Genomic DNA, 25,153 nt, shown 5'->3' on the forward strand with positions numbered 1-25,153 from the left:
ATACTCCTCATCAAAGGTATGTCTACATTCTGCCCTTTAAATAACATCCGGTATTTCCAGGTCAAATTGATACAACTTGTTTTCCTGTAAACCTAACTTTATGCTTATTTCACATTTTTCTTTCTAAGTTATATTATTTCAACAATTCAGTTAATCAACTTGTCATATCTTCTTGTATCCCACATTCTGATGACCATTTTTTTTTCTCTAAGTTGTCTTATTTGGAAGGTGTTTAAGCACAAAACTTGTTTCAGAAGTTTAAAATTTGCATGATTTTATGCAAGGATTAGAATTCCTAGGCAAATGAAAAAATATTTCATGGTGCAAATATATATTCATTTGAGTTTGAACAACAGAGTGATCACACATCCTTCACCTACCTCAAACAGATCATATTTAGCTGACATGACTATGGGTTTCATGAAATTAATCTCTGACCTGATTTTTTTTTAACCACAGCAGTGTCAGCTTTCTATTAATAGGCTCTTATCCAGCTGAAAATGTACATAGCTTCCTGGTGTGCGCAAGCCCAGGAAGGTGAAGGATACCCATTCCAAAGTAGGGCAAGGTGTCCTGGTCTAAGAACCAGAGGGGTTGTTTTTAAAAGTTCAGTTTAAGGCCGGGCGCGGTGGCTCAAGCCTGTAATCCCAGCACTTTGGGAGGCCGAGACGGGCGGATCACGAGGTCAGGAGATCGAGACCATCCTGGCTAACACAGTGAAACCCCGTCTCTACTAAAAATACAAAAAACTAGCCGGGCGAGGTGGCGGGCACCTGTAGTCCCAGCTACTCGGGAGGCTGAGACAGGAGAATGGCGGGAACCCGGGAGGCGGAGCTTGCAGTGAGCTGAGATCCGGCCACTGCACTCCAGCCTGGGCAACACAGCAAGACTCCGTCTCAAAAAAAAAAAAAAAAAAAAAGTTCAGTTTAAAATGCAGATGATATGTATTATATATTGTATGTAGGTGGCTGAATATATATATACAAACACCATTGATTATATAACAAGTCACAGCTTGTATTTCAGAAATGCTCCTTGAATTGAATGGAAGCAGGTTCAATGTAGCAATATTAAGAAATAAATATTGACAAGCTACAATCTCTCTCCTAAAGTTTTCAAGTATCCATTTGTGGAAAAAAAAAATAAAGTGCCTCTCTATTTTTGCTGATTATTAGCTGGAAAATGTTACTTGCTAGATAACTTCATTTCTTGACGTGAAAGTCGTTGCTACAGAAAGAGTAATCTTATTCATCGATGTATCATTAGTTGTCACAATGATGAGCTCTGTGACCTTGATACAGGAACTCCTTTTTAGTTTCAGATTGCTAATATAAAAGGGAGACTATTTATTTTTAAAAAGATTTATGTAAAAATATTTCATGAAAAATAAATTTGTTTGTTTCTTTTTCGGGACGGAGTTCTGCTTTTGTCACTCAGGCTGGAGTGCAGTGGTGCAATGTCGGCTCACTGCAACCTCTGTCTCCTGGGTTCAAGTGGTTCTTCTGCCTCGGCTTCCATGTAGCTGGGATGACAGGTTGCCTGCCACTGCACCGGGCTAATTTTTGTATTTTTAGTAGAGACAGGTTTCACCATGTTGGCCAGGCTGGTCTCAAATTCCTGACCTCAGGTGATCTGCCCATCTCGGCCTCCCAAAGTGCTGGGATTACATGCATGAGCCACTGCACTGGGCCTTTGAAAAATGAATTTGCCACTCTCCTATGCTAATTTTATATGAGCCCTCTAAAAATTTGTCTTCTAGTGAGTAAGAGAGAGTTATGGTAACCAGATACACACTGGTATATTAGTTTTTTACTGCATCATAACATAGTACCACAAACTTAACACAAATTTATCTTACAATTCTGTACGTGGAAGTCCAACATGGGTCTCAATGGGATAAAATCAAAGTGTCATCCGTGCCGCATTCTTTTCTGGGGCCTCTAGAGAGAATCCACCTCCTTATACTTTCTACCGTCTATAGGTTACCACATTCCTTGGCTCATAGCTTCATCCTCTATCTTCAAAGCCAGTAGTGGCTGATTGCATCTCCCACTGACCACCCACAGAAAAAGTTCTCCAGTTTTAAGGACTTCTGTGATTTTATTGGGCCCATCTAGATAATTCAGGGTCCTCTCTCCCTCTCCAGGTCTTTAATAAAATCACATCTGCAAATTCTCATTTCCAGGTAAGATAACATATTTACAGGTTCTGGGGATTAGGACATGAATATTTTGGGGGACAATTATTCTGTATACCACAACCAATATTCTCACTACTCATCATCAGTAGACATTGTGTGAACACTCAGTTTGTTTAGGTTTAGGTCTGCTCAGTGAAATTCAGTATTGCTCAAATTCCATGACTCACAACCGTGTATCTTTTGGGCACTCTAATTTAAAAAAATGCCCATTCACATTTGCAAAATCTTCAAGTTGTGTGACAGCCTTAGTTAAGAATCTGCTTTTATCTCTCCTCCTCTTCCTCCTCCTCCTCGTCCTCTTCCTTCTTTGCCCCTCTCTCCTCCTCTTCTTCCTGGTTCTTTTTTATGAATTTATCTCTAGTAACTCAAACATTTTATTATAATAATCAACATTTCTTAAATATATTTTACTAAAGGAATGAATGTGTAAATACATCAACGATGAAACTGAAGAAGTATAACAATTGTAAAATTGCCTAGCGTCATGTTCAATTTGTCTGAAACAACTGTACACTAAATAAGTTACCATTATTCATTGGGTAATGTAGTATTATGAACTTAACTTAGTGTGCCAGATTGCAAGATACATTAGAAGTCAGGAGATTACAAAGATGCTAATATAATGTATTATCTGTAGCTGCATAATAAAAGATTCCAAAGCTTAGTGGCCTAAAACAACTACAATCATTTACTTTGCTCAGAAATTTGTAATTTGTTTAGAGTTCAGCAGGTATGGCCTGCCTCTCTCCACGGTTGTCACATGTGGTGGCTCAACTGGGGACTAGAGGATCCATTATCAAGATGACTCATTCACATTGCTGGAAAGTTGGTGCTGGCTGTTGGCTGGAAGCTTGGCTAGGTTTGCAGGTCAAGGTCTTGGTCTCTTTCACTATGGGCCTGCCTCCAGGCTGCTTTAATTTTTTCACAGCATGGTTTCAAAAGCAGATCTCCCAAACTAGCAACCTGGATATGTCTGGCATTTTTATGATCTAACCTTGGAAGTCATTTTCTCTGTATGTTCTTTGTTGAAGCTGTTATAAAGGTCTGTTTGTGTTTAAGGGGAGGAAAAATAGACCTCACCTCTCAAGAGAAGAAGCATCAAGATCACAGTGTAAGAAGAACACATGAGATGGGAAATCTTGATGCAGCCACTTTTGAAAAATACAATCCGCCACGTATAGACATCCATATATGAAATAACAGGAGTTTAAATTAGAACAGGAGTTCTAAATTAGAACTCCTGTTCTAATTTAAAAAAAAGAAAAAGGAAAAGGTGAATATAAGAAATGAGGACTCCAAAATTTAGAGACTGAGCATATGGATAAAAAACAGAACTCTGCAGTTCCAGAGAAATAGCTGATTATGGGGGAAGTTCATGAGTTTCAGTGGGCACTTGGGCTCTTGGCCTCCACACACTTTTGCTCTCTTCCAGGCAAATAGTTTCTTTCTTTGATTTTTTCCCTTCATCTCCATTCTTCAGATTTCCATTGCCTATGAAAAGAATCTTCTTGTGCATGATCATAAATTTATCATAAAAAGAATCCTCTGTTACTGTGAGTTTTAAGCCACTATACTATATGATTGATTTGGATCTTCATTCCTAATTAATTGGAAGCAGTAGGAAATTTGTTTTAAAAGTCTATATGTAGTTAACTAGGGTTATGCCTCTCAACTTCAACATGTGTCAGAATGATGTGAAAGGTTTGTTAGAACACAGATCACTATGCCGTTCTCTCCTCTTATAGTTCGTGATTCTGAAAGTCTGAGATGTATCCCAATAACGTCCCTTTCCAATAAGTGCCCAGGTGATGCTGACGCTGCTGGTCTGGGGACAACTTGACAAACTCTGATCTGGGGGAATAAAACTTATTTGGAATTTTCTCAAAGTTGTTATGTCTACAAAGCTCACATGCATTCATACATTTTGACCCAAATCGAAAAACAGAAAAGAATGTCTGATGTACCCATGCTCTTCACAACGTTTTACAAATAGAATTTTTTTTCATTTTTGGAGATAATAAAATATAGATAAATGGAGACAGAGTCTCTCTTAATCCTTCTTTCCTCACACACTGAGGCAGAGTTAGGCTTTCCACCTCAATAAAACCTCCTTCCATTAAACTGAATATTGAATAATTTTTGAGCACTTAAGCTGGCAAACTAAAGTGGATAAAATTAACTGCCTGAAGTTGTCACCTTTTAAAGATGGTCAATCTTAATCTAAAAGCAGGAAGAGTAGAAGTGGAAACCCAAGTTTTGTCTGAATGTTAACAATAGCAATATTGTAATAAATGTCAGTAAGTTGAATTAAAGATGATGTGCATTGGATAAAAGTGTAGCAAGGATCCTAGAAGGAGGGGCCTCAACAAGCAAAAACTCAGTTGCACTCACCAGTGCCCAGCCAGTACAGCAAGGTGCAGAACCTAGTGACAGCGGAGATTCTAGTCGAAAGATGAGAGTGTTCTGACAGCAGCAGGAAAATAGGGACCTTTTTTGTCTACTGCTATTGGCCCTGCTCCAAGTAAAATGCTTGGCAATGAGGAGACATGACATTCAGTCAATATTAGTTGAATGCCTCATTCTGTATGTCAGTTTTTACATTGCTGCCCATACAATCTCAAAATGGGGTTACTATACGGTGAGGATTACTATCTCACTGACAAAACTCTGAGAAGTCCTTAGGATTCTATTCACTTTCTCTCTGCTCCTCCATTTTATATATGTTGTGAGACTAGATGAATTTCTTCTAAAAAACAGGACATTTCTAGGAGATATCCACAAGGTCATCCTTTCTCCACATTTTCCAACTAGATTTAAACAATCCAATTTGAGTGAGCACAGTAGCTTCTTCATGCTGAATGCACTTTTTCACCACAGAACATAGTGCCATGAAATAAATATACATTGATAATAGAATATTAAAACTAAAAAAAAGAACATAAAAATATTGTTTATCATAGCCTCCCAAAATTGAAACAAAAATCCAATGGATAAACAGTGATTTTTATGCAATGGAACACTGTACAGAAAGAAGAATAACAAACTCTAGCTACATACAACAACATAAATGACTCTTACAAACAGAATGGGGAATTAATGCAGCAAAACACAACAATAACATGCCATATTGCTCCATTTATATAAACAACAAACTTAGCAGAACTATGTTGTTTATCGATGTTGAGGTCGTAAAACTATAAAGCAAAGAAAGAAAACCATTACTAAAAAAGTTGGTTCACTGGAGAGGAAAGTTCAAAGAAAGAGGAGCCTTTATTGGGAAGCAACACCAAAGTGAGAATCAAAGTGTGAATAGATGAAGATGTGCTTTCCAGGTGCTGGAAATAGTTTCCTGATCTATGTGTTGGTTAGGTGGATGTCAACTCCGTTGCTCCTTAGTGAATGATCTATAAAGACAGTTGACTCTTGAACAACATGGATTTTAACTGTGTGGTTCCACTTATGTGAGGATCTTTTTTAATGAAAGTTATAGCAAATGTGCCTGGCTCTCTGGCATCCCCCTCCAACTCCTTAACCTCTTCTGCTTCAGCCACCACTGGGACAGCAAAACCAATCCTTCCTCTTTTATCTCCTCCTCAGTCTACTTAATGTGAAGACGATGAAGATGAAGGTCTTTATGATGCTCCAGTTCCACTAAATGAATACTAAATATATTTTATCTTCTTTATGATTTTCTTAAAAAACATTTTCCTTTCCCTAGCTTACTTCATTGTAACTCTCTCTCTCTCTCCATACACACATACACACACACACACATATATAACATACAAAATATGTATTAATCAATAATGTTATTGGTAATGTTTCTGGTCAACAGTAGGCTATTAATAAAGTTTTGGGAGGAGTCAAAGTTATATGTGGATTTTCGACTGGGGAGTTGGTGTCCTTAACCCTTGTGTTGTTCAAGGGTCAGCCGCATATGTGAGTTATGAACCTTTCAGAGTCTATATTTTACTAAAATGAATTTTTAAGAAAAATATTTTAAAAATTATGATGACTCATACCATTTTTTTTTAACACTGAACTGAGGAGGCGGCTGATCTCTTGAAAATTAAGCAGGACAGCATTATTCAGCAATCATGACAGTGTCCTAATTCTTTTTACATTTGTATGTAGAGTTCTTATGCATTTTGGCCTCTAGCTCAGTATTACCTAACAACTTAATTTTAAGCAAGTTTTTATATGATTTGAAAATACATTTGTCATCATGATAGTATTGTAAAGCATTAAAAAAACACTGGAGGTACTCTAAGCAAACATGTAGAGTTCAACATGACACAATATAGGCTGACTCTCAAGTAAAAGAAATGTAATCCACCTTGAGGTTTGTTATTTAGCTTGTGTAAAACTCTGTCGGGCAATTTCACAGAGCACTCTTTCACTTTGCCCATCAGAACTGCTTCCACCTGTGCCTCTCCTCAAATTATGCTGTCACTTTTCAACTCATTAGTTAGCTCAAGGACACAGAAAATAAGCCATCACCTTTCACTGATTTTTCTCAAGGGGGAAGTATGTCATTCCATTTAGTTTGTGAATCTTTTTGCCCTATATTTCCCTGAGGTTATTGTCTTTCTTATTCCTTTCTACTATAGCATTATAAGTAGCAAACTGAGGCAAACAACTGATTAGAGAAGCAAAATGACCTTCTCACCAATCCAAATCCCCTATATTGACATAGAAAGAATCTTATATAAAAAAATCAACCATAACTAAGCTTAGAGTTTCTCATAGTTGAGGATTTCAATCCCATCTCCTTTGAAGTTACCACTAGCATCTATGCACATCTTTATTTTATGTTCTTGTTAACTGTGGTGTAGTTTATTATCTCTGATAGGAAAATTTTGGGGATGTTTATGGAGTCTAAATTGTGGTGAGAGGTGCTACTGGGTTTTAATTATTCTGTAATCTCTGGGGAAGGTCGTTACAACAAATTTTTCCACCCCGAATACCAATAAAGTGTGTCTCCTCCAGTTTTGTTCATTGAACCCAAGATCAACATATTTATTAATTTAGTTTAAAAAATCAAATAATTTTTTCTAAAATGAATTAACCTTTCATGAATTTTTAGGACCTAGGGATGTTACAAACTTAATTCTTTTAATTATTATTATTATTTTTTTTTGAGACGGAGTCTCGCTCTGCCGCCCAGGCTGGAGTGCAGTGGCCGGATCTCAGCTTACTGCAAGCTCCACCTCCTGGGTTTACGCCATTCTCCTGCCTCAGCCTCCCGAGTAGCTGGGACTACAGGCGCCCGCCACCTCGCCCGGCTAGTTTTTTGTATTTTTTAGTAGAGATGGGGTTTCACCGTGTTAGCCAAGATGGTCTCGATCTCCTGACCTTGTGATCCGCCCGTCTCGGCCTCCCAAAGTGCTGGGATTACAGGCTTGAGCTACCGTGCACGGCCACAAACTTAATTCTTTACTCTTTCTTCTGTGTCCCTGTCCTTTAATTTAGAAACATTCTTCAAATGTTAACACAAGTTCTCCTCCTTTATGTCAGTCCCTGATCAAACAAATCTGTCCATTCTCCTAGCTTCTCAGATTTTCCCAATAGTAATATCTCATAACAGTTGATTTGCTTATTTGTTTTATACTGATTCATTCCCTAATAGCTTTATACATGTAAACATTGTCTATTTTAAATTTGATGAGAAACCAAGAAACATATCTCACAATTTTTATGTATAATTTTATACATACTTATTTCAAGCAACTTTGAACTGGCAGCCCAGTATCAGAGAGTTACATATACAATTATCTCATCATTTCTTGAGGACTAGATTTATGTATATTTTACATTTCATCCCTAGAATTAAAAGAGTAGCTAGCAAAAGTAGATACCAAAAATATATACAAGTAATGTTTGTTAGGTGCATGATTATCACTCAGGGGGCCAGACTTTTTGTTCCCCTCCATCCACAAGTAAATAATAGAGTGATAGGAAGAAGATAAAATACTATGTCTCAAAGCACATGGGTATTGAGAGCTCATGTCCCTCAAAAACAGAGACCCATAGCACGATGGGATAGCACATCATTCTAGCCAGATCAACAAGACGCTTCAAATCCTGAGGGACTGGGCAGAAACTGAGCAGTGAAGTCTGGTGTACATAATTCAAGAGGTAGCCAAAATTTTCTGGAAACTGTCAGAACTATTATTTCTAATATTAACTCTCAGTCACTATGAACAAAGGCCCTAGAGAAATTCTGCTGACTTAATGCTTTAGTCTAATTATTACCGCTACCCTAAGTACTTTCTGCTCACATTTTCAGAGGCTTGGTCTATGGACCCTGTTATGCTTTTACAGGAACTCTTGACAAGACCACTGACCTAACCACTAGTTATCATATTATTTAGAACAACCCATGCTGATAGATTTGGTTTTACTTTAGGAATTGATTCTTCTTTGTTAGCCTGAAGAAAGTTGTTTAATGATTATCTTTCTGACAGTTCGTATTATTTCTTCATGAACTGGAAATGGTCTCTATACAAACACAGTAAGCTCAGAGTAGGGTATGTGGGGATGGAAATCAGCAATAGAGGTTCAAATAATGGGAGAACACTCAGATGGGATGACAGAGAACTAGGAAACATAATAACTAGTTAAAAATGAATCAGAAACATGAAACATCCAGATTTTATAGTATTATAGCAACAGTATGCCTGACTGAAAATTGAGTATTTAAATCAGGACTTTTACCCAATTTCTTAGTAAGGTAACTTGGTACCCCAGTCTTCCCAGGGCTACATCCCACAGACTACTAATTTTTACCTACCTCCTGTCTCTCTCTCTCTTTTTTTTTTTTTTTTGTCATTTCTGCATTGATCAAATGTACTCTTGATCTCCTTACTCCTTGAAAAATCATTACACCTTCACAATAATGTCATGTGCACTGCAAATTACCAGTGTTAAGTATAGGACATTCTTTACTTACCCTAAATTATTTTCAGCAAGTTTTAAAGTGAAATAATTAATCATAAGATTTATGAACAACAATATGACATTCTTTACATCAAACACCATCAGCCACATCTTGGAGTTACCATACAATAAAGCAAATAATTGCAAGAAAGCAAATCACACATTTTTTTCTGTATTCTAGTGTGTATAAAAGTTATATCTGCACTGCATTCTAGTCTATTAAATGTGCAATAATATTATGTCTTAAACAGCAATGTACAGACCTTAAAAATACTTTGTTGGTGGGGATGGTTAATGGGTACAGAAATACAGTTAAAAAGAATAATATCTAGCATTTGATAGCACAATAGTGACTACAGTCAACAATAATTTATTGTACATTTAAAAATAAAACAGTATAATTGGATTGTTTGTAACACAAAGAAAGGATAAATGCTTGAGATGATGGATACCTCACTTATCCTGATGTGATTATTACTCATTGCATGCCTGTATAAAAATATTTCATGCACCCCATAAATATATACACCTACAATATGCCAACAAAAATGGAAAATTTAAAAAAAACTTTATTGCTGAAAAATACTAACAATCATGTGAGCCTTCAGTGAGCCATAATCCTTTTGCTAATTGAAGATCTTGCCTCAATATTGATGGCTGCTGACTGATCAGGGTGGTGGTTGCTGAAGTTGGGGTAGCTGAAGCAATTACTTAAAATAAGACAACAATGAAATTGGCCACGTCGATGGGCTCTGCCTTTCATGAAAGGTGTCTCTGTAGTATGTGACATTCACTGTTTGATAGGATTTTACGCATAGGAGAACTTCTTTTGAAATTGGAGTTAATCCTCTTAAACCCAGCCATTGCTTTATCTTCTACATTATGTTATATTCTAAATCCTTTGTTGTCTTTTCAACAATGTTCACAAAATCTCCATCAAGAGTAGAGTAGGTTCCTAGAAATACCATACCCAAAGGATTATAAATCAGGCTGCTATAAAGACATATGCACACGTGTGTTTATTGCGGTACTATTCATAATAGCAAAGACTTGGAACCAACCCAAGTGTCCATCAATGATAGACTGGATTAAGAAAATGTGGCACATATACACCAGGGGATACTATGCAGCCATAAAAAAAGGATGAGTTCATGTCTTTTGTAGGGACGTGGATGAAGTTGGAAACCATCATTCTCAGCAAACTATCGCAACAACAAAAAACCAAACACCGCATGTTCTCATTCACAGGGGGGAATTGAACAACGAGAACACTTGGACACAGGAAAGGGAGCATCACACACCAGGGCCTGTTGTGGAGTGGGGGAAGGAGGGAGGGATAGCATTAGGAGATATACCTAAAGTAAATGATGAGTTGATGGCACATGTATACATATGTAACAAACCTGCATGTTGTGCACATGTACCCTAGAACTTAAAGTATAATAATAATAAAAAAGAGTAGAGTAGGTTCCATCTCAATAAACCACTCTCCTTGCTCATTCATACAAAGCAACTCCTAGGCCAGGCACGGTGGCTTATGCCTGTAATCCCAGCAAGCTGGGGGGCCAAGGTGGCTGGATTCCTTGAGACCAGGAGTTCAAGACCACCTTGGCCAACATGGTGAAACCCTGTTTCTACAAAAACATACAAAAATTAGCCTGGCAGGGTGGTGCACACCTATAATCCCAGCTACTTGGTGGGTGAGGCCTGAGAATCACTTGAACCCAGGAGGCAGAGGTTGCAGTGAGCTGAGACTGTGCCACTGCATGCCAACCTGGGTAACAGAAGTAGATACTGGCTCAAAAAAAAAAAGTCACTCCTCATCCATTCAAGTTTAATCATGAGATGAAGCATCTTCAGGTTCCACTTCTAATTCTAGATCTCTTGCTATTTCCACCGCATCTGCAGTTACTCCCTCTACTGATGTCTTGAGCCCCTCAAAGTCATCATGAGGGCTGGAATCAACTTTTTACAGAATCCAGATAATAGTGATATTTTGACCTCCTCTCATGCATCAAAAATATTTTTTAATCGCATCTAGAATGGTGAATTCTCGAGAAAGTTGTCAATATACTTTGCTTGGATCCATAAGAGGAAATGCTCCCTATGTCAGCTATAGCCTTACAACATGTATTTTAAAAATTTTTTTATTTATGTTATTTTATTTTATTTTTTGAGACAGAGTTTCGCTCTTGTTCCCCAGGCTGGAGTGCAGTGGCACGATCTCGGCTCACAGCAACCTCCACCACCCAGGTTCAAGCGATTCTCCTGCCTCAGCCTCCCAAGTAGCTGGGATTACAGGTGCCTGCCACCAGGGCAGGCTAAGTTTTGTATTTTTAGGAGGGACAGGGTTTCACCATGTTGACCAGGCTGGTCTTGAACTCTTGACCTCAGGTGATCCACTCACCTCGGCCTCCAAATTACTGGGATTATCTGTATGAGCCACCGAGCCTGGCTCACAAAATGTATTTCTTAAAAAGTAAGTTTTGAAAATCAAAATTACTCCTTGAACCATGAGCTGCAAAATAGATCTTTTAGTAGGCATGAAAACAACATTAATCTCTTTGTATATCACCATCAGAGCTCTTGGGTGACCAGGTGCATTGTCAATAAGCAGAAATACTTTGAAAGAATTTTTTTTTTTTGAGCAGTAAATCTCAACAGTGGGCTTAAAATATTCAGTAAACCATGTTGTAAAGAGATGTGCTGTCATCTAGGCCTTTATTATCTCATTGATAGAGCACAGGCAAAGTAAATTTATTTTAATTCTTCAGAGCCCTGGAATTGTCAAAATGGTAAATGAGCATTGGCTTCAACCTGAAGTCACCAGCTGCATTATTCCCTAACAGGAGTCAGCCTAAACTTTGAAGCTTTGGAGCCAGGCATTGACTTCTCCTATCTAACTCTGAAAGTCCTGGATGGCATCTTCTTCCAATAGAGGACTGTTTAGTCTGCATTGAAAATGTGTTGTTTAATGTAGCCACCTTCATCAATGATCTTAGCTAGATCTTCTGGATAACTTGCTGCAGCTTGTACATCAACCCTTGCTGCTTCCACCTTGTACTTTTATGTTATGGAGATGACTTCTTTTTTTAAACCACATGAACCAACCTCTGCTAGCTTCCAACTTTTCTTCTGCAGCTTCCTTACCTCTCCACATCTTCATAGAATTGAAGAGATTTAGGGCCTTGGTCTGGATTAGGCTTTGGCTGAAAGAGAATTCTGGCTAATTGGATCTTCTATCCAGACCACTCAAACTTTCTCCACATCAGTAATAAGTTTGTCTCACTTTCTTAACATTCATGTGTTCACCAGAGTAGGCACTTTTAATTTCCTTCAAGAACTTTTCCTTTGCATTCACAACTTGGCTATTTGGTGCAAGAGACCTAGCTTTCAGCCTATCTTGGCTTTTGGCATGCCTTCCTCAGTAAGCTTAATTATTTTCAGCTTCTGATTGAAAGTAAAGATATGCAACTCTTCCTTTCACTTTAATACTTAGAGGCTGTTGTAGGGTTATTAATTTTCCTAATCTCAATATTGTTGTGTCTCAGGGAATAGAAAACGCCTGAGGAGAAGGAGAGATAGTGGGAATGTCTAGTTTTTGGAGCAGTCAGAACACACATATTTATTGATGAAATTCACCATCTTATATAGAGGCAGCTTGTGATGACCTGAAACAATTATAATATTAATAACAAAGATCAACGATCACAGATCACCAAAACAGATAATAATGAAAACATTTGAAATACTATGAGAATTACCAAAATGTGACACAGAGACAGGAAGTGAGCACATCCTGTTGGAAAAATGGTGGTAACTTTACTGATTTCCTTTGAAAAATGCAGTATCTGTGGCATGCAATAAAGCAAAGTGCAATAAAAAGAGACATGCCTGTAATTTCAAATTGGAATCAAATATTTTAAATTCTGTCCAGTCTTTATTCTCACTATTATTTTTGGCTCTTTCCTTTTTGTTTTGCAATGTAGCGGGGACCTTTTATTATTAATTTTTGTGTCCACATTGTCAGGCATTCAATTTGGTACATAATAGGTGTTAAAATATTGAATAAAACTGAACCTCTGGCATGACATACTGCTTTATAAATCTACATCTAGGTTGATAATTAATACCATACAGTCTAAACTTTTGTTATATTTCAGATGGAGGTAACTTGCCTTTTTCTAAATGCAATGCCTAATATTTCTGCAGATTTAAATTCACAAACTTGGCATTTTACTATACTATAGTAACTTTCAGATTTTACAGTACACTTTTTCCCCTCGTCAATAATATAGAGGTTAAATAAGAATAACCATGGGCAAAAATAATAGCTCCAGCAGTGAATGTCAGAGAAGTGCCACTTCATATCTGTTATTTTTGTCTTGACATTATATTAAATGTCTACCTCAAACAGAAAATTCCCCTAATCACATGATGATTTTATTTTCAAAGGCAACAATGTTCCAAGGAAAGTTTGCTAAATATGTATTTTGAACGTCTGTATAAATGGAAACTGAATCTCTCACATCCACGAGCTCACTAATGCCCTAGACCATATTAAAACTAAGTTTGAAATACTAAGAGTTTTTTCTTTCTTTTGTTTTTCTCAACACTTTAGTAACCTGTGTCAGGGAGGGGAGAATGATGCAGCAAATGTATAACAAAGATAAAACTGGTTTGTCACAGTGAGTTCCAGCTTCATGCTGTCTAAATGAAACCAAGTTTCCCCTGTGAAGAACGGGTTCCTCCATTTAAATTATCTTTGTTCTTATAGGTCAAAATATCATGTCTTTTACGTGTTTGGGTGAAAACCACATGCCCTAGCTTCTGGCACAGATAACAAATTAGAAAATATCTAAACCACGTATATTTAAATGTAATATTTAAAGTACATTGTAACTGAGATAGAGTCTGCAGTTTATGAGGAAACAGCTCATTTACATACCAAAGAATCTCTCAAAATTGTAAATTCTGTGTGTCTTTGACAGCTTCACTTCAGGCATGGAGATGTGGAGATGTTTGATGTTTAGAGAGCATTCACTTGTATAGAGCAGAGCAAGACTTCATTCATTGCACAGTTGCCAAAGATACTCTTTTTGGTTTCCTTTGAAGATAAAAATTACTATCTGTTTGGACCAGGAAGTTCATCTGTCTCTGTATAACTCTCACTAGGGGTAATATATATTTCCGTGACAATCAAATAAGTATTCTCTGTAAAAAACCATGCCTGTCATTCATATTATACAGGGCAGGTGGGAACTGGGGACAGCAAAAACTTAACCTTGACAAATCTTCCTAGAACTTTAAGTAAAATGGGGCCTAACTCCATAAACTTGACATTTTTGTATGATGTTAAAGCATAGTTGCCAGATGAAGATTTTTTCCCTGCTTTGTTCTTTTTAAATGTGTTACATTAGATAACATGTATTTTTACAAAATACATTAAACATGTACCCAATGGGTTTCTTTTTGTTTGAAAGAAGAAAAGAATAATGTTTTAATACTGTCTTTGAGCTCCAACTAAGCATAAGTATAAAACCAAAAGCTTTGCTGGAAAATCTTAACCATTTTCTTTTCAAATTGATGTATTCAACACAAAGGTCAATGTAGATGATTTTAAAATTGCTTAGTTGCACTGTTTTATGTTTCTCTCATATTAAATATTGTTAACTGATTAAAAATTAATGCAAACAGTATTGGAGGCTTTAAGTCTCTACGGATTCCTAAGCCTTTAGTATAATAACTGAATAGCGCCTCAATTCATTTTTGCATTGTAAAAGTAACATGAATTTCAAATTACTGTCACAATGATGACCAAAAGTAAATAGGAAAAAAAATAAACATTTAAGCTGATAAAGAGAACATTTTCATGGATGCTATGTGCTTATGGGATGGGAGAAAAATAGTTCCTACTACAAATAATAAGAAAAACTATAAGAAAAAGCTTCTTACTGGAACCTAACAAGGGCTGACACTACACAGCTATATTTTCTGCTCATTGTCACTGCAAATTTTGCATCATGGATGATTTGCACAATTTAAAAAGCATAAAGTTAATTTGCCAAATAGCATGATCTTGTAAAATTTTAAAAAATTCCTCTGGCCATACTATTTTTAATTAACCAAGTTCATGACCCTTCTTGTGAGGCTCCATCCTCCCCAGGCCAAGAGTGGTTGAGTAGTGGAAATAGTGCCTGAACCCCAATTTCTGACTTAAGTAAAACTCCATGCACTTACTACTCTATCACACTCTCTTTTCTTAATGCTTCTTTCTCTTAGCTCTGCACTATATCTTCTCTCTGATTTTCAGTGATCTATACTCTCCTGGTTTTCAAAATTGCTTTTTCTTTTTCCTTTTTTCCTATTTTCCTAAAGTCAACTTGAGCAGTAAAGAACAAGAAGTTTCAGAGTCAGACTAATCAGGTTTATTTGATACCTGCCTTTCACAGTTTCCGTGATATTTCAAAGAGATAGTCATACAAAAGCTTCATACTTAATACCCTGTCAATAAACGCAATGTTCCAAGCCATAGCACTTTTTAGAACTATTTTTTCTTGCATCGTGTTGACTCCTTAGGCTTTTGAATTGTTCTCAGGTTTTCTCATGACCTATCTCAAAAACAAACTGTTTCTAATTATTGTCTCTAATTAATGTCACCAATAATATGAAACTAACCTCCAGATTCTCATATTATAATAGATATTAAAAATGATTACTTCCTCATCTGCTTTTACAAACATAAGTATATTTCCAGACTGCTCTGCTTAATATGAGCATATTTGGTTTTCATTTCAGTAACAACAGACACTGTTCAATTTAGAGAGTAATTTGCACTTACAAATAAATTTGGTGACCAGAGAATTCACTGATCCATATATGTTATGAAAATTAATTCTTATTAAAAGTTTTTTACTCTACTAACAACATCAACTGTTTTTTTCTTAACGCTTTATTGTGAAGAAGCTTAAATATTCCCCAAAGTAGAAAATATTGTAATGTAACTTAATGTGCCCATCATCAGCCTCAACTAAGCAACTAATGGCCAATCAACTAATCAACTAATGGCCAATCCTAACCCACCCGCACCCCAACTACTTTCCTCTTGGACATATTATTTAGAAGCAAATTTCAAGCAAAAAATCTTTCGTAAATATTTGAATGTGTATCTCCAAATAATAAGTAATTTTAAAACACAACCACAATACAGTTATCCCACTAAAAATATAATTATTAAGGTTATCTAACATCCAGACTGTATTAAATGTTCACTTATTTCATTAGAATTTTTTAAGGTTGTTTGCTTGAATCATGATCCCATCATTACACACATTGTGATGGGTTGCTAATTTTTTACATTTCTTTTAATCTATTCTCCAGATTTTCTTGTTTTTGTTCCCAGGAACTTATTTGAAGTAACTGGGTTGTCTGTACTGCAGCGGCTCCCATAGCCTACTGCCTACTATGGTGTAGATTTTAGCATATTCCTCATGCCTCTATTTCTTAAAAATTGAAGACTGTGTATTTCATTTTCCTTCCCTCCTTTCTTGCTTTCTCCTTTCTTTCTAGTCAGAAGAGTCAGTTCTAGCTATCATTTTACTGGTTGGTTGGGTTATGCCTTATATTTTGCCAATAGTGTGCCTTTTTTGTGGCTTCTAGACTTTTATCCATGGGTCTGTGCATTGCCCTCAAGTGTTGCATAATGAAAAAATCCAATCTTCTACTTAAACAATCCATGCACAAATCTTTTCATTTAACTGTGACTTTCATCGTTGTAGTCCTCCTCTTTTGAATAGGCTATCTTTCTAATGTCAGTTTTAAAATGTACTTATGAGACTAAAAATAATATTTTATATATGGTATGTTGTTTTATCAGGAAAATGAAGAACATCCCCTGGAAGTAACCACAGCTTGAAACTAGTACTACAACTCTTTGTACCCCCAGGTCGTCCCCACTTAAGCCAGAGCAGCTGCCCTTTGCTTTGACGAGGTAAATGAAGAAACGTAGGTTGGACCACCTCATAATTTCACCATCTGTCACACTAGATGATATAACTTGTTTGCCTAGTTGTTAAGTAGTCTGGCTGTGAATTCTTGAATACTTTTTTTTTTTTTTTTTTTCTTGAGAGCAACCGTGAGTAATCTAGTGCTGCAGAGTCTATGGGAGCAATGTGGTGTGTAGAATATAAATGACCATTTTTGCTCTAAATTTTGAATATCAAATCCTCTCATAGGTTTGATTGTTACAGAAGCAGTGAAATGTGATTCAGCTAATGGTAAGGAAAGAATTCCACGCATAGTACAATAATTTTTCTCCTGAAGCCTGAGGTTGTGTAATGGTTTATAAGTTGACAGTTTGACATAAGCTCTTCTAACATTTTAAATAAAAAGCTTTCTTGAACTAAGCGTTCTAGTAAATACTAAGTTAATTATATATAGGATTCCCAGCAACTCGGACACATTACATTGCAAGGAAGATAAAGGACTATTTATAGCCCTAAACCTGTGTGATGTTTGAGTGTAATCCAGTCTGGGCCTGATTCAACCTCCTAAATGTAACATGGTCCTAGTGTAGGCTCCAACAACAACCTAATTGACCAACCTAACAGTCTCACACAGCAAGAAGACATACCCAATATGACTCTGTAGTCAGGCATGGTTATGAATCCTGGCTATATCACATACAGTTGTGTGAATTCTAGCACATTCTTTAAACTCTCTTAACCTCAGCTTCCTATTCTCTAAACAGCAATAATACTAGCCTTTATCTCATTTGGTGGCCCTGAAGATTAAATGAATATTTATCAAGCTTAATACAGTGCTTGACATCTTATGTCTTCAGAATAAATGTAAGTTGTTATCATTGCTGTTATAATTATCTTTATTAATTTATTGTGCCAGAATCAAAGGTATTATTGCCCTAAAATCCTTTGGGGTTCAACTTTGTCCTATTTCTAATTTATCTATTGCTCTGTACTTGAAACACAATTCTGTAATTAACATTATTTCCTTTCTTCCACTGGATGAAGTCAGCCAGCTTGGAACCTGCAGTGGAAATAGATGTGAGCAGCTAGGTGAGGTTATAGGCACGGCATCACTGTAGTTGAATAAGCTATGGGATGAGGCACAGGAGGCATGAAATGTATCCTCAGGTCTCTCCTAATTTCCCATGACCATCAGAGAGTCATATAATATGTATGAGCCTCGTCTTCCCAAAACCTGAGATGAGGACAGTTGACTAGAGCTTTCTAAGGTAATGAGTTACCTCTTATATTCTTAAGTGCCCAAACTGTTTTGTTTGTGTGTGTGATAAATGGATGGAAATTGTAATTGATAGGTGGCATAGGTCTACTGATAGAGTGCTTACATTTCAGTAATATGTCCAAAAGTGATTGCAAGCCCCAGGCGTGGTGGTTCATGCCTGTATTCCCAATGTTTTGGGAGGCAGAGACAAGAGAATCTTGGCCTGAGGCCAGTAGTTCAAGTACAGCCTGGTCAACATAAGGAGATCCTGTCTTTACAAAAATAAAGCAAAAAAAAGTTAGCCAGGCATGATGGTGCACACCTGTGGTCCTAACTACTTCTGATGCTGAGGTAGAAAGATTGCTGGAGCCCAGGAGTTTGAGACTGCAGTGAGCTATGATCATGCCACTGCATTCTAATATGGGTGACAGAGAGAAACCCTGCTCTAAAATAAATAAATTTAAAAAAAGTGATTGAAAAAGAAATATAGCAGATGAGATAAAATAAGACTATTCCAGGCTCAGAAAATAGCCTGTACCAAGGCATTGTACAAAGGTATACCTTTTACAAAGGACTGGAGGAAGGCAATTGTAGCTGGGGCACAGAAAGTGAGAATTGCCAAGGTAACATGAAATTGTGTAGTAAAACAGTGTGCAAAAAACTTTGGATATCCTCAAAGATTGACTGTGCTACCTTAAAAGATAACTTCATTTGAGTTGGCAGTCTAATTTTCATTTGAGAAATATTTTTAATAAATCACTCCAGAAAATGAAAAAAAGTACATAATTGATGTTCAGATAATATAGATCCTATGAACTGTTAAGACCCGGAAGTGGAAAATGACCATCACCCAGGAATTAGATGGTATTTCTACTTTTTAATTTTATTACTAATTCAATTATTTTTATGGGTGACTCCAGAAGGTCTTCCAAGGCCCTTTTAAACCCCCACAGAGTGGAGGCAGAAACAAAAGTTCCATTTCATAATCACGAATTTTCCTGTAAAAAGTCTTTTGAATCAAGTGCAAGTTCTACAGAACATAAGCCACAAGCAAGCCCAAGGTGGTTTAGTCAACTGACCTCCTGAATCACCTGTGAGCCCAAACACTGTGCAGAGGTAGAGAAACAGAAGATTAAGACACTCATAGCTATCTTAATAACTTGTGCAGAGCTAAGCAATCAGTTTTTATAGATAGCTTTCTTTAAGGCAAACTAAAAGCAACATGACACAGAATATTTAAGGAATAGGAAAAATGCTATTTATATTTAGTTAGCAAATTCTGAACTAAAATTGGTAAAGAGTAAACCTGATATCTTCTCACAGAAAAGAAAACACACACACACAAACGAGATTTAAAGGGGCTGGCTTTAAATGTTAGTAATGCTGTGGTCTTGAGCAAGTCACAGAACATTTTAGCTACAGTTCCCTTTTCTGCCAAACTGAGATAATAATGCCTCCTTAATTGAATTGTGTCAGTTTTAAATAAGTAAACACACATAACATTCTGAGCAAAATACCTAACACGCAGAAATCTCTCAGTAATTGTTATTAATTTGGGGTGTCAGACTGAATTTCTCAGTGTAAGGTATAAATAAGGCAATTCTTACAAATATTGACTGAAAATCTCCAACAGAAATTACTATGTGTCCATACTAATTTCTACCCCCAAAATAAAAACACATATTCTATATTTCAGTTGTATTATTCAAAACAAACCAGCACAGCATTTAACTTGGAAGTTGTTAAGAGCACCCCCTGAGTTTCTTACAGCTGTCAGAAGCAAATTTTAGATCCACCTCCAAAATTTTACCTCAGCTAGAACCAGACTGTGTCTGTATTCAAAGTAGTTTAGTTTTGAAGGGCTTCTTCATTCTAAGAAATATGTACATATATATATATATATATAATGAAGCATATATGGATATAAATATATATAACTAGCAACCATCAAATAGAAGATATGTAGTATAATTATAGTATGTAGCTTTCAGTAAAGCATTGAAGCAGAAAATATTTATTGTAACATAAAGATAGAATTTACCATTTAGAGGAAAATGAAGAATGAATTTATGAAAAGAACTAGAATTCTAAACTTACTTTATTTTAAAAAATCATATTGATGCACAGTAAGTTTGTGGAATTCCAATCTTTATCTCTGAATTTCCATTAATGGTCAAATAAATACAAATTTTGTGGGAGCACTTATGTCTTAAATTGTATATAAATCATATATATGTGTGTTTTACATAGCCTAGTAGGAAAGGAAAAACAAATTTAAAGTCTCCATTTAAAAATATCATAAAGCAAAAATGCTTCAAATTACTTTTTAAGTTTAAGTAAGCATTAGTGTAATATTTTAAGTTCATCATGGTCTCCATCCTTGAAAACTTTGTAATTTTTGCTGGATAAGATATCATCCATCATGTTACATGACCATAGCTATTTATAGAGGTGTGAGTAACAACTGTTATCTAGTGGGGCCTTTGGTATAGCAGAGAACAGTTTCCACATGCAAAATTTAAGAGAAATCTCTTTTTGCTCCCCCAATATACAGATCTGGCAGCCTCTCAGCTCCTAAATCCACTTCTCAGATCCTGTATAGAATCATTGACCATGACAATTACCTTAAAGCAACATTTTAAATGGACACATCAACAGTCCATGTGGCTGTCAATTTGCATAATTTTTTTCCTTACTTGATTCTATTGGAAAATGGTAGCAATACCTTCAGCAGTGATCTCAGTCATGGTGGTCGTCAAAAGTAAAAGTCAGTTGAAAAGTTCCCGTCAAGTAGCACTTTGCAGACTATTTGGGGATTTGAGAACTCTGGTGGAGGGTTCTGTGTCAAAACCTGGGGGCTCTTCTTTTTCCTGGCTGTTTCTGCTGCTTCTTTGTTGTCCTGTTGAACTTTGCCTCTCCTCTGCAGAGTTCTCCCCCTGGAATCAACCTAAGCCCTTTCCAAGCAGCACTTGTGGCTCAGCTAGAAGTATCAGCTTCAAACAAAAATAGCCTCATCTCCCTAGGACTCTTCAGCATGTGTTTTTTTTTTTTTTTTTTTTTTTGGCACTCTAGAGGCACACACACAGAGACACACCAGCTCTCCAGCCCCAAAGAGAGACAGGCAAAAAAAATAAAAATAAAAAAGAAGAAGCCAAATGAACTACAAAGTATCATCTAAGCCCGCAGTTTCTCTAAGACAATTACAGATCTTAGAGTCTATGTCAGAAAACATGAAGTAAAGAGTTGAAAGTAATCTTATCCATGAGAGCTCAGATTTATTCTTAGTGCTTTTAATGGTCAGAACATTCTTCTTTCCCTTATTTGGCTTGGGGAGGGTCCCAAATGTCTACCACAGGCAAACGGGAGGGAAGTCTTAAGTAATTTTCTAAAAGTTGTGTTCCTGTTGATACAAATCTACTTAGCAAGTGCAGTTATTTTTATAGGGCTACACTTAAAATTACAACTATTAAATCCTGAAGCTTTCTTTTAAAGTAGTCATATTGGAGAAGATTAATATTTTCTGAACACTGACCAATAAGAATTATGTAATGTGAATTTATAGTGTGATACTTGAAAACCGATGGATTCATGAATTACTACGTTTTTAATTCTCTTTAATACCTAACTAAGAACTAAATATCTGCATTTATCCATGCAATAAAAGGAAGCAAAGGTGACATAAAGTTTAGTAGTCCACAGCCAATATTTTAGTAAAATATTTCCTTATCTCAACTTTAAAAAAAAAGGATTATAGCAGACACTAACAATTAACCAAATTGTCTGATTAGCATTTCACCTTCCCACTCCTAGACAGGTGTTAATGAGCAAAAAAATACTCAATAGTTGGTAGCTGGAAGGAAAAGGATAATCGAAGGGCACTGATAATCATAAACTCTAGCCAATCTGTAAATAATCAAGGGTGGACTTCACTTTTATTTTATTCTCATATTCAACCTAATACATGCTTGTAGTTTAATCTTTTAGCTTGAACTTGCTACCTTTTGTTTTCAGACCTCCTGAATTCATATGGTACTTCATAGGTCATGAAGCAAAGCCATGTTTGTTATTTTTAAAATTCAGGCTCAGAAGAGTGCTTCTACAGCTATTTCTGTAGGCAATGACCTCCTCCCTATTAGTGGTTCTGTCTTCATCTGCTGCCCCCATTCCTGACACAATAGAAAGTTGCTCATATATCAGCTGAATACATAAATTAGTAACAAATCTTAATTTACAAGGAGGAAACGATTACATGATTGCATTCATGATTGTATTCAAAGTCCTACATCTAGGACTAGGCCTAGAGCCTTTGAACTACAAGTTTGCTATCTTTCCCAAGAAGTGAGGCCTTGTTGCAGATACTATGACTTACAGGTAAAGTGGGTCACTGCAAATTAGGCCCACTAGTGGGATGAAAAGATACAAAATCCTCAAGAACAGCTTCCCAGAGTTCTGGGTTGGTCTAAGGAGGTATCCTAAGAGAAAAGCCCTCCTCACACTGCCCCCCAAGGAATCTCCAGTCAATACTGCCGCAGCACTTCCAATTGTTTTAAAAAACATAGCACTTCATGTCTCCATTCATCAGTTACTTTCATAATCTTTCATTGTAGTTAACTGAAGGAATGACATCTTATGTAACTCATTAGGACTTTTCATGGGTCAGATCCTAAATAAAATTAAGCTCTGGGACAGGAAAAAACTCAACTTTTCAAACTCGTTTTACTCAATAAAAAGTTTGAATAAGACTCTAGAAAAGAAATACTAAATTCCTAGTATTGATGTTACTCTTAGGTTCCCAATCACTATTTTCATGTTAAACATACTGGAAGGAAAAATAAGAAAACATACTCTAACCAATAAACATGTTTTGAAGATAATAGCTTTTTCAAACCTCTCTGTGAGATGAGTTGATGAATGTTATTAGACAGTGAGAAATTGGCATGGTTCTCATTTTGAAAAGTTATTAGGATTCTTTCAATTTATCTGAAACTCAATTCATGAGGTATGTCTTTGAATTCCAAATGGAACCCAGCCAAGTTTTCTGAAACCAAGCAAATGACATTCTTATAAGTGTATATACCCACTCTTCAGGGAACTCAGAGAATAAAACAGTACAAACAATTCATTTGTCCTTGTTCATTTTTAAAGGGTCTTCCTTTTTAAAGAGGTGTTACCAGTTCACTGGGCTCTTTCAACAGGACCCAAAAGTGATAGTTCTCTCGTCTCAGCAATAGCTCCTAGAATAAGTCTCACATTTCACTTCTGTACCATCAGCACGGGTAGACTTATCATAGTTTTGCGTACAGGGATATTTATAAAATTAGGACATTAATAACTGAGCTAGTCTATGTAAGTAAATGATAAACTGTGAAAATGTGTTCTCCTATTAATGTTGCATTTAGGTCAAGGGGCATCTCCTACCTGATTATACTGATCATTATCCCTTGAAATATTCACTAGGTATTCTAAATAGTCAAATTAGTAGATAAAAATATTCTTCCTTAGAGAAATGTTTAAACCTTGCTCCTGTGTCTGCTGTTATCATAAACACTCAATAAGACATGTATTCTATTTAGCTATGAGCAAAATACTGTCATCCACACCAAGTTTCAAAATGGCAAAATATTTGGGAGGCAATCAGAGAAATTTTGTTGATTTGTTTCCACCAAAATAAAATTAATTTTTAAAAACTGTCAAACCACACTGCATTACCTCTTTCAGTGCTGATTTGTTTTTTCTGTTGTGTGCAAGAAGAGACATAGTTGGGTGTAGACTGCTATTTACCATTAGTCACTCATTTTCTCAAGGACTGGAGATATTTGAGAGAAAGTAAATTTTAAAGTTTATTGTCAAGGTTTTCCGTTTCTTAATTTACAGACACAAATGGCTTATATACTTGGCTAACCTACACATAAATTGGTGGTAAATGGAAATAGCGGGAAACACACTTGTACAATATAGCATGCCTAAACAGAGTGCAAATACATGTGTAGGATACACAACTGGGTGAGAAAGAGCTATTTACTTGGATTTAAAAATAATAATTGCCATAACTTCCACATAAACCTAAGTTTTCAGGTTCATTTTAATAGGAGACAAAAATAAATAACCAACTGAAATGATTTCAATAAAGAGAAGGAGAGGGCAGAGTATCACAATGCAAAAAACTTCCAGAATTAAGAGCAAACAAAATATAAGCTACTATTTTAGTGACTCAGATGAAGTAGCTTACAAGGGAAAATAGACATAAGTTTACTTTCAGCTTTGTAGGTGAAGAAAAACTGGCAAACACAATTTAAATTTGTAAAGAATAAACATTGGCTTTTTAAACATTGAAATGAAGAAATATAGAAGAAACTAGGAACAGTGGAAGTGAATGTGAGACTATTTGCCTTCATTTGACCTTGAGATAGCATCAAATGACCTAGAAATTCCTCTGACCCTTGCATTTAATAAACTTAGAATTCAGAATTGCAAGAAAAGCCTCCAAGCCTCCACTGAACTATTATTTCATTAATCTTCCTTCATCTCAGCACTGCTGTTCACTTCATTTTAAATTGTTTTGTCTTCTATTTGTGTCACAGAAAATATCATTCTGCCCTCATTACTATCTCTAAATGGCCTGTGCTCATTTCTTTAATCACGGTTGAAAGTCATTCCATAGGTTTGGCTTACCATCTGATTATTTAGAAACTGTGTAATCCAGATCGTTTCAAATGACAGAAGGCATTCCAGTGCAATTAAAAACCTTCCTCTCTTTAACTCTGACTCATG

General features: G+C 36.2%; 1 protein-coding gene across 2 annotated transcripts in view; it reads right to left on the reverse strand.

The window, feature by feature from the left end:
• The window catches only part of TRDN (triadin), a 431,045-nt gene extending 409,587 nt beyond the window's left edge, over window positions 1–21,458 (reverse strand). For both annotated transcript variants that reach the window (XM_033234448.1, XM_033234447.1), the window contains exon 1: window positions 21,108–21,458. In XM_033234448.1, the coding sequence (XP_033090339.1) occupies window positions 21,108–21,129 (22 nt within the window). In that variant the 5' untranslated portion in view covers window positions 21,130–21,458. The remainder of the gene's footprint in view (window positions 1–21,107) is intronic.
• Between the last annotated feature and the right edge of the window lie 3,695 nt (window positions 21,459–25,153).

The sequence above is a fragment of the Trachypithecus francoisi genome, unplaced genomic scaffold, assembly GCF_009764315.1.
Source record: "Trachypithecus francoisi isolate TF-2019V2 unplaced genomic scaffold, Tfra_2.0 Lachesis_group15, whole genome shotgun sequence".
In the NCBI taxonomy this organism is placed as follows: Eukaryota; Metazoa; Chordata; class Mammalia; order Primates; family Cercopithecidae; genus Trachypithecus; species Trachypithecus francoisi.